At 35.6% G+C, this 14,514-nt stretch overlaps 1 protein-coding gene across 1 annotated transcript in view; it reads right to left on the minus strand.

Moving 5' to 3' along the window:
* LOC113228200 overlaps positions 1 to 14,514 on the minus strand; it is a 191,772-nt gene that overhangs the window by 37,013 nt on the left and 140,245 nt on the right. The window contains exon 3 of the mRNA XM_026461444.1: positions 10,766 to 10,882. Within this exon, the coding sequence (XP_026317229.1) occupies positions 10,766 to 10,882 (117 nt within the window). The remainder of the gene's footprint in view (positions 1 to 10,765; positions 10,883 to 14,514) is intronic.

Raw genomic sequence — 14,514 nt, forward strand, 5'->3', positions numbered from 1 at the left:
GTGTGTGTGTGTGTGTGTGTGTGTGTGTGTGTGTGTGTGTGTGTGTGCGCGCGCGCGCGAGCGCGCGCGTGCTGTGTGCGTGTGTGTGTGTGTGTGTGTGTATATCTATATATAGATCACTATATATATATATATAGTGATATATATAGATCGCTGGATGTGTACGTAACGTGCGATAATAGTGAACTGAGAAATTAATACAAAAATGGTAAAATGACAAATTTTATGGTACCAGGTGTTCTGTTGCTAGTTGCGATGTGGTGGTCATTGTTTTTACACCTTTATAGTTGCCGAAAAAATAATCCTTAACAATAGGACCTGTTTTCTGCAACACTTATTGTGCACGTTCGGGATTTTTAGGGTGATCAATACTCTTGGCCATGGCTGTGGCCATCAATACTCTTGGCCTTGGCCACACTCTAAATATATATAGATATATATATATTTAGAGTGTGATATGTGATATGGAGAGTGTTCGATGGAATTACACGATTTAATTTCGCCTTCTCCTTTTCAGTACGAAGTCTTTGACAAGGAGCTCTACTGCTGCTCAAGAACGTAAAGAAATGTTAATGTACCAACTACTTTTATTCCACATATAGACTGCATAGTACGTAGGACTTTACTTACTTTGGGTTTTGTTACGCGCTGTTATGTAAACTATTGTGTAAATGAAAGACGATCTGGATGACAACTTACTTTTTATTAATATTTTATAAGATTACCCACAACATCTTCCTCTTAACCAACTTACAGATATACCTTATGTAACATACACTCCTTAAAAGCTAACCCAGCACCAACATGTTAAAAGTTTTAAATTTGTATTGAGTTGATATTCAATAACTTTTTTTGTGAAATTACTCCACTAGTTTGTTATAATTATTAATACAAAGATCGAACACTCAGAAAAAATTCTCAGTTCCGACAGTGGTCTCGCGTGTTCGGTAATAAAATATAAACTGTATTTGATTTTTCACAACTACGAAACACTTTTTTGCACCAAACTAATGCTGAATTTCGCAATAATTTCATTTATTCAACCACCATTGCCACCATGTTGTGTAAATGAAAGGCGATCTGGATAACAACTGACTTTTTATTAATATTTTCTAAGATTACCCACAACATAAACCGTTCGATAACCTTCTGTGAGTAGACATTGTTTATTGGGCATATGTCCCAAGTGTCCGTTTAATAAAATTTTCCCCAACATGCTCGGAAATGTTTGCATTACTCTCAAAAACCGAAGACGGGAACAAGGACCGAGCGACATCTTCCCGGCCAAGGTTTGCGAACTATTTATATTTATAAACTATTAAATCTATAATGAACTATGTAAACAGGCAAAAGAAAAACTCATACAGCCAACTGCCAAGTGTTCGTAATTCATCATAATATAATCATATTTTAGGCGGTGAAATAAACTAAGTGCTTTGCTATCTGTTTTTTTGGCCTGTTTCTATGTTCATCACGAAAATAAAATCTAGTGAGAAGAGCGATAACGAAAATACATGCAAATACTATATCGAATACGATATATAGGGTGTAAATTTGAGACGGGGCAGCAAGGCCAGCTCCCTTAATCGTTGTAGTTACAGGAAAACGGTTCGAGAAGACTATCCATGAATTTTGAAGATATTTTGATTGACATTCACAGATTTTCAAAAAATGTTACAGTCAGCAAGATAAAAGGCAATTTGTACAAAACTTTTTTTTATGCCATTCGATCCGGTCTCTGGTAAGGATCAAAAGTCTCTATGGGACCAACTGAGGTAAGAGTACTCGAAATGTCAGAAATCGCAAAAAACTTTTTACCACACATTTTGTAGAAACCTATCTAGTCATCAGTTATTCTAGGTAGTCTGAATAATATGTCGAACATTACTTTTAATTTTAATTAACATTTTTTTTATTTTGTCGGTTTATACATCTTCTCTTTAGTTTTCTATTATTTCCTCAAATTGTTTCAGAAAATGACTATATTAGACTCGGCAGGAACAGGGATTGCTTGACTTGAATTAACCTCGTCCAGCAACCCCTAACTTCCCGGCCTCTGCAATAATGTGCTATAACAAAGCCGAATAAAATGTACCAAAAAAATACATGAAAATTGGCTTAAATTTCAATTGATTAACATTTAATTTTGACGATATGGTCTTGCACAGTCTTATTATAAGTAATACATTTAGTATATAATATATTATTCGAAATCGGTTTATTTGTTGTGAATTTGTCGCCGTCATTGAAATTTCGGCACTACGCTAACGCGTTTATCAGTATGTCCTACCACTGACTGGTATCATGACTGTGGCATCGCAGTTTTCTCACAGTTATTTACTCAAATATTTTGTATGCCCGTAAAAATATACATAATTTCATTAAGAAAGAAGATATCCATAATATTAATCTTAGAACTAAACCAAAGAGAAGTTAAACGTTTCTTTTATGGGGAACTGTATACGTTTTTACAATAAGATTCCGCATAGCATATATTAAGATTATCATTTCCTAAGTTTAAAACTTACAATAAAAGTATTTTAATTGATAAGTCATATTACAATTTTGTAATATGAAGAGTATGTGTTGGATAAAGATACACGGAAAGACCACATGAATCTAGATTCCACTCAAAGTGTGTTCCATAGCATTTAAGTTTATTTCAAAAGAGCAATTCCTCGAGTTTCTTGCTCGTTCTTCTCACCTTTAAGCTACTGCTCGTGACGTGCGAGCAGTAGCTTAAAAGATGACGTTTTCAAGTGTTAAAATTTTACGTAAGAAATAAATGATTATTTACTTTGACTTTGGCCTAGATACGCATAAAAATAGTTTCATTCAAAATGTGTAACAATGACGGAAACCTAAATACTCGATAAATACAACAATATTCATTTCTGACTTCGGTACAGTTTATAAAGCGTTGGAGAGATACAAACTGGAACCTCTTGTTACCTTCAACAGACAGCTCCCATTGCGCTTCCGTAGCACAGAGGGCATTGTGTATTGTGTGCTACATTGTGACATGACAAAGTGACTAAAGAGGCACGGACGACTGTACATTTGTAGGCATTTGAGGCCACCACAAAGTTCAAACAATAAATTAACTGTACCTCTATATTATGATATAAGCAGTGACAGAGAATAACTGTACATAAAACACGTTATATATACTTGAATGCATATATATATTTTTTACGCGTTTTTTCTGTACTATGTTTTATACAATTGTCATTTTTTTCCCCTCAGAAGTTTAAATCGCAAAGATCTTTTAATAGTAATAGAGCTACTTACCTATTTCTGCCGCCAAACCATTGTTTAACGTAGAAATGCTCACATCATTATGTGAGCATTTCTACGTTCCCGTTATGAAGGGTGCCCGTGATTGCGCACTGCAATTTTTATACGTTCCGAATCCGAGAAATGACGGTCCGAAATGTCATAGGGTTCATTTTAGAGATAAAATGATCCCTATGACATAGGCGTAAAAGTGATTTTCGTATTTTCTCGTATTCGAACCGGACTTAGTGGACAAGCTACATCCGAAGTGGGTCCGATTTTTCTAGATTTGTATAGAATTGGTTTCGGAACGAATACGATACGCTTAATGAAAGCTGGTGTGGTGTACCCTACCATGGTGTACCCTGTAGGTATTGCACCACCATACGTGGGTCGGGATGTAGCATGCTCCGCGGACAAGCATAAATAAGAGAGTGACGGTCGACACCCTTTTTATGGCCACCAAATTCCCCGAGCTCGTCTCAAAAGCCGTAAAAGTTTCCTGCGCACCACAAAGGCCATTCAACTGTCACCACCTTGTTTCACCATACCCTAACTACTACTAGATATAGAACTACCATTAGATTACGATCTGCGGTATCCCGTGTGGAAGTACTTAAATCGGCTCCGCGCTCAGGGAGGATGCTGCAGAGACACGATGTGTAAATGGGGTTTCGGGGATGCTACGGGACGAACGGGTGCCCCAACACAGCCCATGCCGCACTTACTGTTGTGTCTCTTGTGTCCTAAGTCCTATACGAAGGAAGATCTCTACGCGGCCAAGACTGTCGTATATATCTACCCAATGAAATGAAACTTGTTATATTGGTCGAAGGCAAGCATTGGCTAAAATCTCCGCTGATGGTAAGTGGTAATGTTATGTCTGTGGGTAATGTAGTCGAAGAAGCGTGCTTGCTTTGAAGATGACTTTTCACTTTTACCTTGAAATGGTCCTTTTGTAGATAATTATGGGTATTGCGCCACAGGTCGCCGACAAGTGCAATCAGTTAGAAATAGTGTTTTATTATATTGTATGTATGCTAGTCCTTAAGGTATATATTATATGGGTCATGTGGCCTAAACTAAATAAATTAATAAGTAAAATAAGAGCAGAAAACAGAAGAAAATAGGCAATAAAAGAAAGCAAATGAATTAACTTCGCTTCTTCTCGGTATATTTAATTAGGAGTTTAGTATTAAATAAAACTAGGTAAGACAAGTAGGAAGAAGAAGAAGTGAAGATAAAAGAAAAAAAAAATGAATTAATGTCATTCCTGTATAGAATACGGAGTGCTGAACTAAAATTTTAACAATAAACTTTATTTGTACAGCTATAGACAACTAAACAAATTTGTGATACAATTTCGAAGAGTTGATCTTTCTGCGACAAGCGGGTTCTTTGAAATATTATGCTTAAATTTTCTTGGGTTATTTTCATTTTTTTAAACACAAAAAATAAGTGCGCATTTGACCTACATCTCAGCTGATGGAAAATGACGATGAGGTCTACGATGTAGCATGGACACCTAATTAATGCCTATTCACTATCGCCTTGAAAAGGTCTAAGTTGTAGAAAATACATAATAAATCGAGATAGAAATTAAGTTCGCTAAGTAAGTAGGAGTTTCAAAGAGGCTATAAGGGTGAAATGCAAAGGTCTTATTCACGGTTAGTCCGTCCTCTAATCTAATGAGAACATTAGTTTCGTAGTTTACTGTTCGTCTGGTTAAAGTTATAGCGTTGTCGCGGATGCAAAGCTCGAAGTTACGCCAAATGTTGTTAATTTAGTACTTAGTTTCTTTAATACAGTCGCGGGCATTAATTTTATAATATTTGTGTACATGTGTGTAGAGAAGTTAGTAAAGTAAAAGTAAGGTCAGCTACTAAAGAGCTCTTTGTGAAAGAGTTCGTCCAGGAAAGTACTGCCACCTTACCTATTTCTGCCACTTAGCAGTAATGTGAGCATTACTGCATTCCGGTTTCGAAGGGTAAGGGTGCTGGTGAAATTACAGGCACAAGGGACTTATTAACTTATGTCTCAGGGTGACGGGTGAAGTGGAAATGCTCCTAATCTTTGCAATTTAAAGCTTTGAGTGGCACTGCAGGTTATGGATAAGCGTGTTCATTAGCACCAGGCGCACGACTATTTAGAATGACATACATTATATTGTATTACACCTAGAAGACATTCATGCATTCGCATATATACATTTAGGTACATACCTCTCACATTCACTAACATAAAATTCAATCTGTTTTTAGTTTGTAAATTTAAAAAAAACATAATGTATTTAGTTTTTATTTATTTTAATTATTTTTCATTGTTTTTATAATATTAAGTGACGGGACGAACAAGTCGTGCGCCTGATGGTATGGAGAGCCACTCAGAGCTTTACATCGCAAAGATCTGAGGGTCGTTGCCACTGAGCCCGACACTCTGAGACATAAGTTGACAAGTCCCATGTGCCTGTACCTTTATCCTTCAAAACCGGAATACAGTAATGCTGACATTACTGCTTGGAGGTTGAATACGTAAGGTGGTTATACTACCCTGGATGAACTAATTAATATAAGGGTTGAATGAGTGGTTTAGTGGGGGTCCACGAGAGTGGATCCCATTTGCACAGACAGCGACCAAATTTCAGATTTCCATAAATGGAATAATCCATCCAAGAAACTTTCTTATAATAATATGTGTCAAACAACCATACCAATTGCCTGGTCTCAAACTAAGGAATTCCCTGTACTATAAGTACCAGAGCAACGGAATTCACTCTCGGGTACTTCCCAGAACACCCAGACCAGAACTAATTTAGAAAAGTTCATTACCCAAATTGATCCTATCGGGAATTGAACCCGGAACCTTCGCATTCAGCGCCCATAATGTAAACCGATATGCCACCGAGGTCGTAACACTTTAGTAGCTTTAGTTGTAGCTACAGTTAGTTATAGCTATTACACTTTTCTTTAAACATATAGTCCCGCTAGGGAAAATCTGTAACGCGGGTGCCATAGACACACATATCTTCTTCTTAGTGTGCCGCTTCTCTACGACCGTTGGCGACCATCATGGCTATTTTCATTTTTGAAGCTGCCGCACGAAAGAGGGTACGTGTGCTAAGGTGGAACTAGTCTCTCAGGTTCGTCAACCACGAGGTTTTCCTTCTGCCTCGACTACACGTTCCTTGTGTTTTTCCCTGCGTTATTAGTTGAAGAATCCGATATTAATTGCCCTTCATTACATGGCTCAAATACTGCACACTCTTAGACAACCACCAATTACACGAGAGAAACAAATGTAGACCATACAAATACAAATAAATAGTGGCAGTCGAGAGTGGTAACCGTTCGACCACTGAGGCAGTTACACTACACTAGCTTCAGTATAAACCATACATATAGTAAAATATATGGTATAAACCATAAACTGTGCAGTTATAAAGTTTCCCTTCATTAAACTGAAATTGACAATAGGAATCTAAGAATGACAATAATTCATGGCACTTGGCTTGGTTTTCTATTGTTCTGTGGCAATTAAGAGGATCATTGGAGAATAATCGAAAGCTCTCTCGCATACAAATTAATAGATTAATCCAATTAAGTTTTCATTAATTTTATCAATTTAGAACTAAATTTAAATGCACACAGGTTTCTTACCACGTGAAATTACAGGAACATGGGACTTGTCAACTTATGTCTCAGGGTGACGGGCGTAGTGGCAGTGGCCATAAGATCTTCACGATTTAAACTCTGAATGGCCACCAGGCTCACGACTTGTTCGACCTGTCGCTTGGTATTAATGATATTATATAAAAATAGTATGACTTCTTATTCTTGTGTCGGTTAAAAAAACATCGTCTTTTTTCATTGAATAATTTTTGTAACGCACACAGTCATAGCCCCGCACTAGGAAAACTACGGAGAAACCCTATATCGCGGTGTCTACGGACACACATATAAACAACCACAAATTACAAACAAACTTACGAGATAAATGTTTCTGTCTGTAACAAAAGATAGTTTTTTTTCATTTCAGCCCCGCACTAGGGAAATCCTATATCGCGGTCTCTATGGACACACATAGACAACCACAAATTACACCGAAACTCACGAGATAAACAAATGTAGACCATACAAATATTTCTCCCGGCCTGGTAATCGAACCTGGGACCTCTGCGTGGCAGTCGAGCATGGTAAACGTTGAGCATGACCACTGAGGCAGTTGTTACTTAATATTTACAACACAGTTTTCCTTTTCATAGAACCAAACTTTTACTAAAAGCGTGGTACAAAGGGCGCGAATTTAAATTTCACGTGGCATTTACCGCGAATTCTTTGGGTAAAAAACTTGATGCCGACAAGTTAGTTCTTTTAAACTCTATAAATTTTTAAAATTAATTATTATTATTGTATTTATTGAAATTCAAATTCAAAGTTTTTATTTCGGACGTTTATCCACAAATAAGGATTAGTAACTGGACACTTAAAAAAAATTCATAATAATAATTCTTTATTTAAACAGAAACGTTACATTTCATTGTAAGGCCCTGACTTCCGAGCTAGGTTCAATGACCTGTGTTACGGAAATCAGTGTCTTCTCTCATAATTAGTAACACATTTTATTTCTGGCAGTTTATATATCTGCTGTTAACGTAATATCTCTTTTTCGCGTAATAGCTTCAAAGCCAATAATAATAATAATCTATGTGCGAGTTAGCAAACATTCCCGATGCACTGCAAAAGCGTGGCAGCTGCAATAATATATTATATCATACAAAAACGGCGCTGAGAGATTTATGGGTGTAGTTGACCCATAGGCTTCATATGTAAAAGCACTGACAGTATGCTTTAAATAACGCAATCTTAACGTCGCACTATGGCAAAAAATTAGTAAAACCTGGTCAATAAAAATACGTTTAAAAAAAATTATCTTCAAATTTATAAAAATTATATTCAAATTTAGACCAGATACCAATCTGGTCTAAATTTGAAATAAATTTTTAGTTGAATTATTAGTTGAATTGATAAAGAATGATGTTCTGCATTCAAATTACATTTAAAAAACCACGTTTGCGTACCGTGCCATTTTAAAGTCGACAGATTTTATTAGAGTGTGTGCTACTAGTTCAATTTTCTAGGAAAAAAATGTGTAACTTTTTCCATTTGTTTCGTTTTTTATTTTTACTAATTACACAAAAAGGATGTCTCAGCTACAGATATGTAACAATAAATATAAAATTGTAATAGATTAATTGCCACAACGTGGCACATATTCAAGTAACCTTAATTTTTTTAAAGAAAACTAACAAATTCGTGATTTTTAAAATATTCTTAAAATATTTTTTTAAATATATTAGTTCCGGATCAAAAATACCTCATTTCCCAAAAGAGCATTTATTAGACTTAACATTAACGTACGTTTACAAAAGGTGCTATTGTTTGCGGCAACATACTAGGAAATAATTATGTTCGTTTGAATTATATGTATATAAAGGAGTAGGATCCAAATAACAGTATAATTATTAACAAGATATATTTTCTATAATTTTTTTAGTTTATCTTTTTAGTTACCATAAGAACGTCGAAGATGGCGCTGATGTTCTGTTTATCCATTTGCCAAAACAAAGCGTGAATCATCTAATCATACGTATTGTAAAAGAAATAAATTATTATTATTATTCATAAGTATGAATTCTGCTTATTCTTACATCAAAAACGCAGTTGACAAGCGTAATTTTGACCGTGTTATTTCTCACTTTTTCCATAGTGCGTCATCAGTACACCTCGCATACCTACGCTACGCAAGTTGCCCCTCGCTGCCAGCGCCTTACGCTCTTTTTCTATCCCCAGATCTTCTTTTAATGACTCCGTGATCAAGTGTCCTAGGTACTTAAATTCGGTGACTCTTTTATGAGGATTGCCACACAATGCAACTCCGGGGACCGTATTATAGCTGTTGCTGCCCGCTTTAAACACTGGCCACACACTCTTTGTCCCGTTGTACCTAAGACTATGAGGCTCTGCGTATTTTTCACAAACGCTAATCAATTTGCGAAGGACCCTAATTGAAGGTCATTCATATATATATATAATTGTACAGTGTCATAAAAACCAATTCTACCGTCAACTAACTAAAACGCGGTCAATATCCGTTTTAAACAGCAAAAGATAGAGCACAAATTTCTCTATTAAAAACAGTTAAAATTAGTTAACGTGTTTGAGTTATCAGAACTGACCCTAACGATGCATAGCTGAAATATCATTAAACAATTTCAATATTCTAAAACTGTGTTATGGTGTTTTAGGATACCTCAAAAAATATCTTGTCAGCTGCGTTTTACTTAACGGAGGGTAGAATTTTGGTTTTACCGTACTGCCACTCGTAGTCTAGTTTGATATTTTTATATATATGATTATATTACGTATCTGATAGATTATATATACGATTACGTTACATTTGATATTAAGTTGTAGTTATAAAGTAATCGAAAGTATCAACGCAGCATACATAAGGACTTATTTTACTATATAATTTAATGATATAGTAAAATCATTCATCATATTATCATTAAATTATATAGTAAAATAAGTCCTTATGTAAAAACCTTCTGTACTGATAACCACGACACTAGCCTAGTGTGGTTATCTATGTATCACAATATTACGTTTTGGACAGTTAAATAAATGTTTTTGTACTTGTATTTTTTTGTAGCTAACACTGATAATTTCACTGTCGGGTAAGATACAAAGATTATTAATTTAATTCTATCTGCCCTCACCGATCGACATGCTCATTGATTGCGAAATCATACTTGTCATGCAATAAAGAATTGAATTGAATTGATACGAAATTTCAAAGAATTGTTTCATATTTTAACCGATTTTAAAAAGGAAGAGGTTCTCAATTCTTCTGTATTTTTTATTTTATTTTTTTTGTATGTAGGTATTTCCATTATGCAGTAGGTATTCCATTTCTAAGGGTGGCAAACTAGGGGAGCCATCCAGTTTCGCGTACTTTCCGGTAACCGATTTCAATAAAACTTGGTAAATAGATGGAATTCCACGAACTTTTGTCGTCGGGGTTTTTAGTACTCTTTCTAAGATGCCAGAAGTGCGCCAGGTTTTAAGCCGCACGCCTGTCCGTAGCACTTACAGAGCCATTCAGAGGTTTAAATCACAAAGATCAGAGGGCACTGCCATTGCGCCCGTCACCCTGATACATAGATTGACAAGTCCCAAGTGCCTGTAAACTTCATTAATTAATAATTTCACCAGCACCTTTACCCTTCAAAACCGGAACACAGTAATGGTCACATTACCGCTTGGCTTCAAAAATTGATAAGGTGGCAATACTTCCCTGGACGAACTCGTTCACAAGGAGCTCTACTGCTCCTCTACTTACGTGTGAAACATTGTCACAAATCATCCAGTGTTATCATGTTCAAGGCTTCTAAATAACTTACTATCAAAGCTTAATCATATGTTCTTACCTGGGGGCAGCCCTCGGCAGGGCAGTGTACACCGGCCACTCGTTGTACATAAGCGGGTCGCGGTATGAGCTCACTTCGTTCATGATCTCAGGCGCCCGAGCTTGCCGCTTCGAGAACCTGTTGACAGAATTAAGTTTTATTAGATCGGTAATTAAATAACAAGCAGAGTAGAGTAGCTAGAACGACAGTCTTCAAACGATACATAAAAAGTCACGATAAATAACGTGACGATAGATAATCGTTGCTTGAAACGATTCTGCTGTGCACACAACAAGGCAGCTGCCGTGACCGATAAGTTGTAGTCACGATCTAGTGGGAACAGCTAGACACGATAGTCGTTCAACGATATAACAAACTTCCATGACACAGTCACGACAGATGTTCGTGATCTGGCAACACGCTAGACGCGACTGTCGTCTAACGATAAATAAAATGTTACGACATGATGGGAACGCGGCGTTAGTATTTTGGGTGTATATTATATGGGTATAGTTGTCTGATTTAAATTAATGAATAAAAGAATCTAGTTCTCGCAACATAAACATGTTCCTGTGACATAAAATTGAAGTACGTTTTGCGTAATGATCCTTATACTAAAAGAAACTTTTGCAAGTCCTTACAAAAATGCCCGTTACAACCTTTTGCGGATAATCCGATAAAACCCAAACCACATGCTGCGAGCGGTAAAGCGGAACAACAGTTTACCAGTTGACTGTAAATAATTCTGCCGCCGTTGCGCCGCCCTATTATTCATTACATCACTATCGCGAGAGGTGTTCGAGTATTTCAGTTAGTGTATGTTTACAAGGATTATTAGTATCTACTAGAACAAAATAAATATCTTGTTAAATTAAAACAAGATATTTATTTTCTTTGATCTTTATTATGATTATCCATGCTGACAGTTTATTTAGTTTTATCTCTATAATTTTTGACGAGTGACAAAATGAAATAAAAAAGAAGTAAAATGTTTGGGAAACCGAACTTAACTTTTTTAACTGTATCTGTGGCCGAACGGTTACCATGCTGGACTGCTACGCAAAGGTCTGGGGTTCGATTCCCGGGCCGAGAGAAATATTTGTATGGCCTACATTTATTTCTCTCGTGGAATTATAGTTCTATACGTGTGTCCATGGCATCTGCGATACAGTGCCTTCCTAGTGCGGGACTATGAGTGTGTGTGACATAGCAAAAACATTATATTGTTCCAATAAATTATATAAATATCAAGATGATTTTCAAGGTACCTATATTTGTCAAGATAATTATCAATGATAATTATCACTTCGAATCTACCTATTTATGACAGGTTTGTGGAAAATACTTTCTCGTTGTGTTTATACGAACATTTCATTAGGGATGATTAATTTCGAGCCCCGTGACCGCAGTCATTGAAATTTGGCCGAAACGTCGGAATAATAGTATGTAGGTGTGCAAATAGCCATTAAATTGATTAATCGCGTTTATTCCCGTTTTGAAATGTTAATGGGGAAGCGGGAACAACTTCGCGTAAGTTTTAATTTTGTAAGACAAAGAAACGAGTGAATGCGAAGTTCTCTACAAACATTTTAGGTAATATGAAGTCTGCCTTTTTTGAAGACGTAGTAGTGATATTTCCAGGGTTGCCAGTTTTTATAAAATTTTGAATAGTCATAAATTTGTTGTCAACAGTTTTATAGATGAATTGTGAAAGATGGTAAAATTTTGCCAAAACGTCAGAATTGTCAATGTTACGACGTTGTAATGATTATTATTATATAGATTATTATGCATTCTTGCCGTCTGGCAATTAATAATAATTACAACGTCATCAGACCATCAGAATAAGTATAAAGACTTATACTTATTCTGATGGTCGGCTTTTTAGAGTCGTAATCAACTTTTATTCATACCTGTTTGAATAAGAACACGCGGATTTCATTTAACTACATTGAATTAAAATGAAAATCTTTAAAATATGTTATACCTCTTTGTATTTTTAATAGACATAGTTCTAAATGCAGTGTATGTATCTTTGAACTTACAAAAAATTACAGTTAAAATGAACCTGAGCCAAGCAGTTGAACGAATAATAATTCGTTAATGATTCAAATGAAACAATTTCGGCTATTTATTGCATATACGTCACCACCGTTCCATCGTTAGATGACAGAAAATTTATCGACTGGAATCACTATAATATGAATCGTAATTGGATGTAAACAAAGACGTTAAAAAAGCAAAAAATACATTTTAAATGGTAGTTTCCTATTTCTGACCGTAATAAACATTTTGAACTCTTTTCAAGGTGTAATCTTGGAATAATTCACATTCTGCAATATATATTTTTACTTAATTTCGTTTAATGCAATTATTATAATAAAAGTCTATGTTAAGTTAAGGTCGTAAATATTTTTATGACACGAGCAACACAATCAAAAACAAACAATAAATCAAAAATATTTTTGTGCCGCCATTTTATCGGGTCGTAGATGTCATTCGTTGCTCCGTTTCTCGACCTCGAATATTTTCTGTTGAAGCTTAATTATACAAAATGAGAACGTGCTCTATTCAAATTCCGTTAAATAAAGAAAATTTAGCACGCCTGCTTCTACGCTTTGACAATGACATTTCATGACATTTCTTTGTTTACATTTTGGCATTGAGTATATAGAGAAAGATATAGAGACGAAATTAGGGTCATCCATCCCCGACAACTCATCATGCAAATGGGCCTCTTATCAGTTTTAAACATTAACTCTCGTTTGCACTGAAATCACAAATTAGAAAGCTGAAATAGACCAGCTCCAACAACTGACCTATGTGTACGTCGCCATATATTCCAAAAATATTCTGTATATATTGTAGCAAAGATATCTAACTAATATCTTTAACTACGGGTGTTCCATTCAAAGGTGGTGTGGGAAAAACAGCAAAACATCTAATTACAAAACAAACAGAATCATATTTCAACGGTAATTAAATATGTAATTTTTCAATTTTCGTCCATTATAGCAAAGCCCTAGTTAAACTGGTCGATTTGAAGTGAAACAATTGACGATACCCGTCAATTATTTCGAATTCGGGCTGGCTAATCGGAGCAGTTGTCACCGTAATGATACGGCAGAATAGTTTTCAAACAAATTAAATTATATTTCGTCTCTGTTTCTGGTTATATACTCGATGCATTTTTAACCGACTTCAAAAAAGGAGGAGGTTCTCAATTCGACTGTATGTTTTTTTTGTTACATACAAACGTTACGCGATAACTCTGGTACTTGTGAACCGATTTTTATGATTTTTTTTGTTGGAAAGAGGGTACCTCCATAGTGGTCCCATTTAATTTTGAAGAAAATCATCCACCTCCAAGGGTGGCTGTTCGCGCCAGAAGATTCAGTTTTATAAATAGCGCCTACATTTTATTACAAGGAGCAATTATTTTAATGGTTGATTTTGCTATTCTCCAATTCAAGGCGTTTTTCTCTCTCAATATACTTTGAGTAATGAGAACCGATTTTTATTATCTCCTGTATCAAGTACCGTATAGTGGCGAACTCGGGGATGAATCCGGGTTTGCGCACTCTCCGGTAACCGATTTCAATAAAACTTGATAATAAACTTACAAAAAATTACAAAAAAAAATTATATGTAATTCCACGAACTTTTGAGGTCGGTTCTTTTTAGTACTCTGTACTGAGATAATGGACATCTGATTTTGAGCCATACTATAGCTGCTTTCAAGCGGGAAACACTTTTGCGTAATGAAATGT

Source organism: Hyposmocoma kahamanoa, unplaced genomic scaffold (genome assembly GCF_003589595.1).
Source record: "Hyposmocoma kahamanoa isolate Upper Pololo Valley unplaced genomic scaffold, ASM358959v1 224, whole genome shotgun sequence".
NCBI classification, from domain to species: Eukaryota; Metazoa; Arthropoda; class Insecta; order Lepidoptera; family Cosmopterigidae; genus Hyposmocoma; species Hyposmocoma kahamanoa.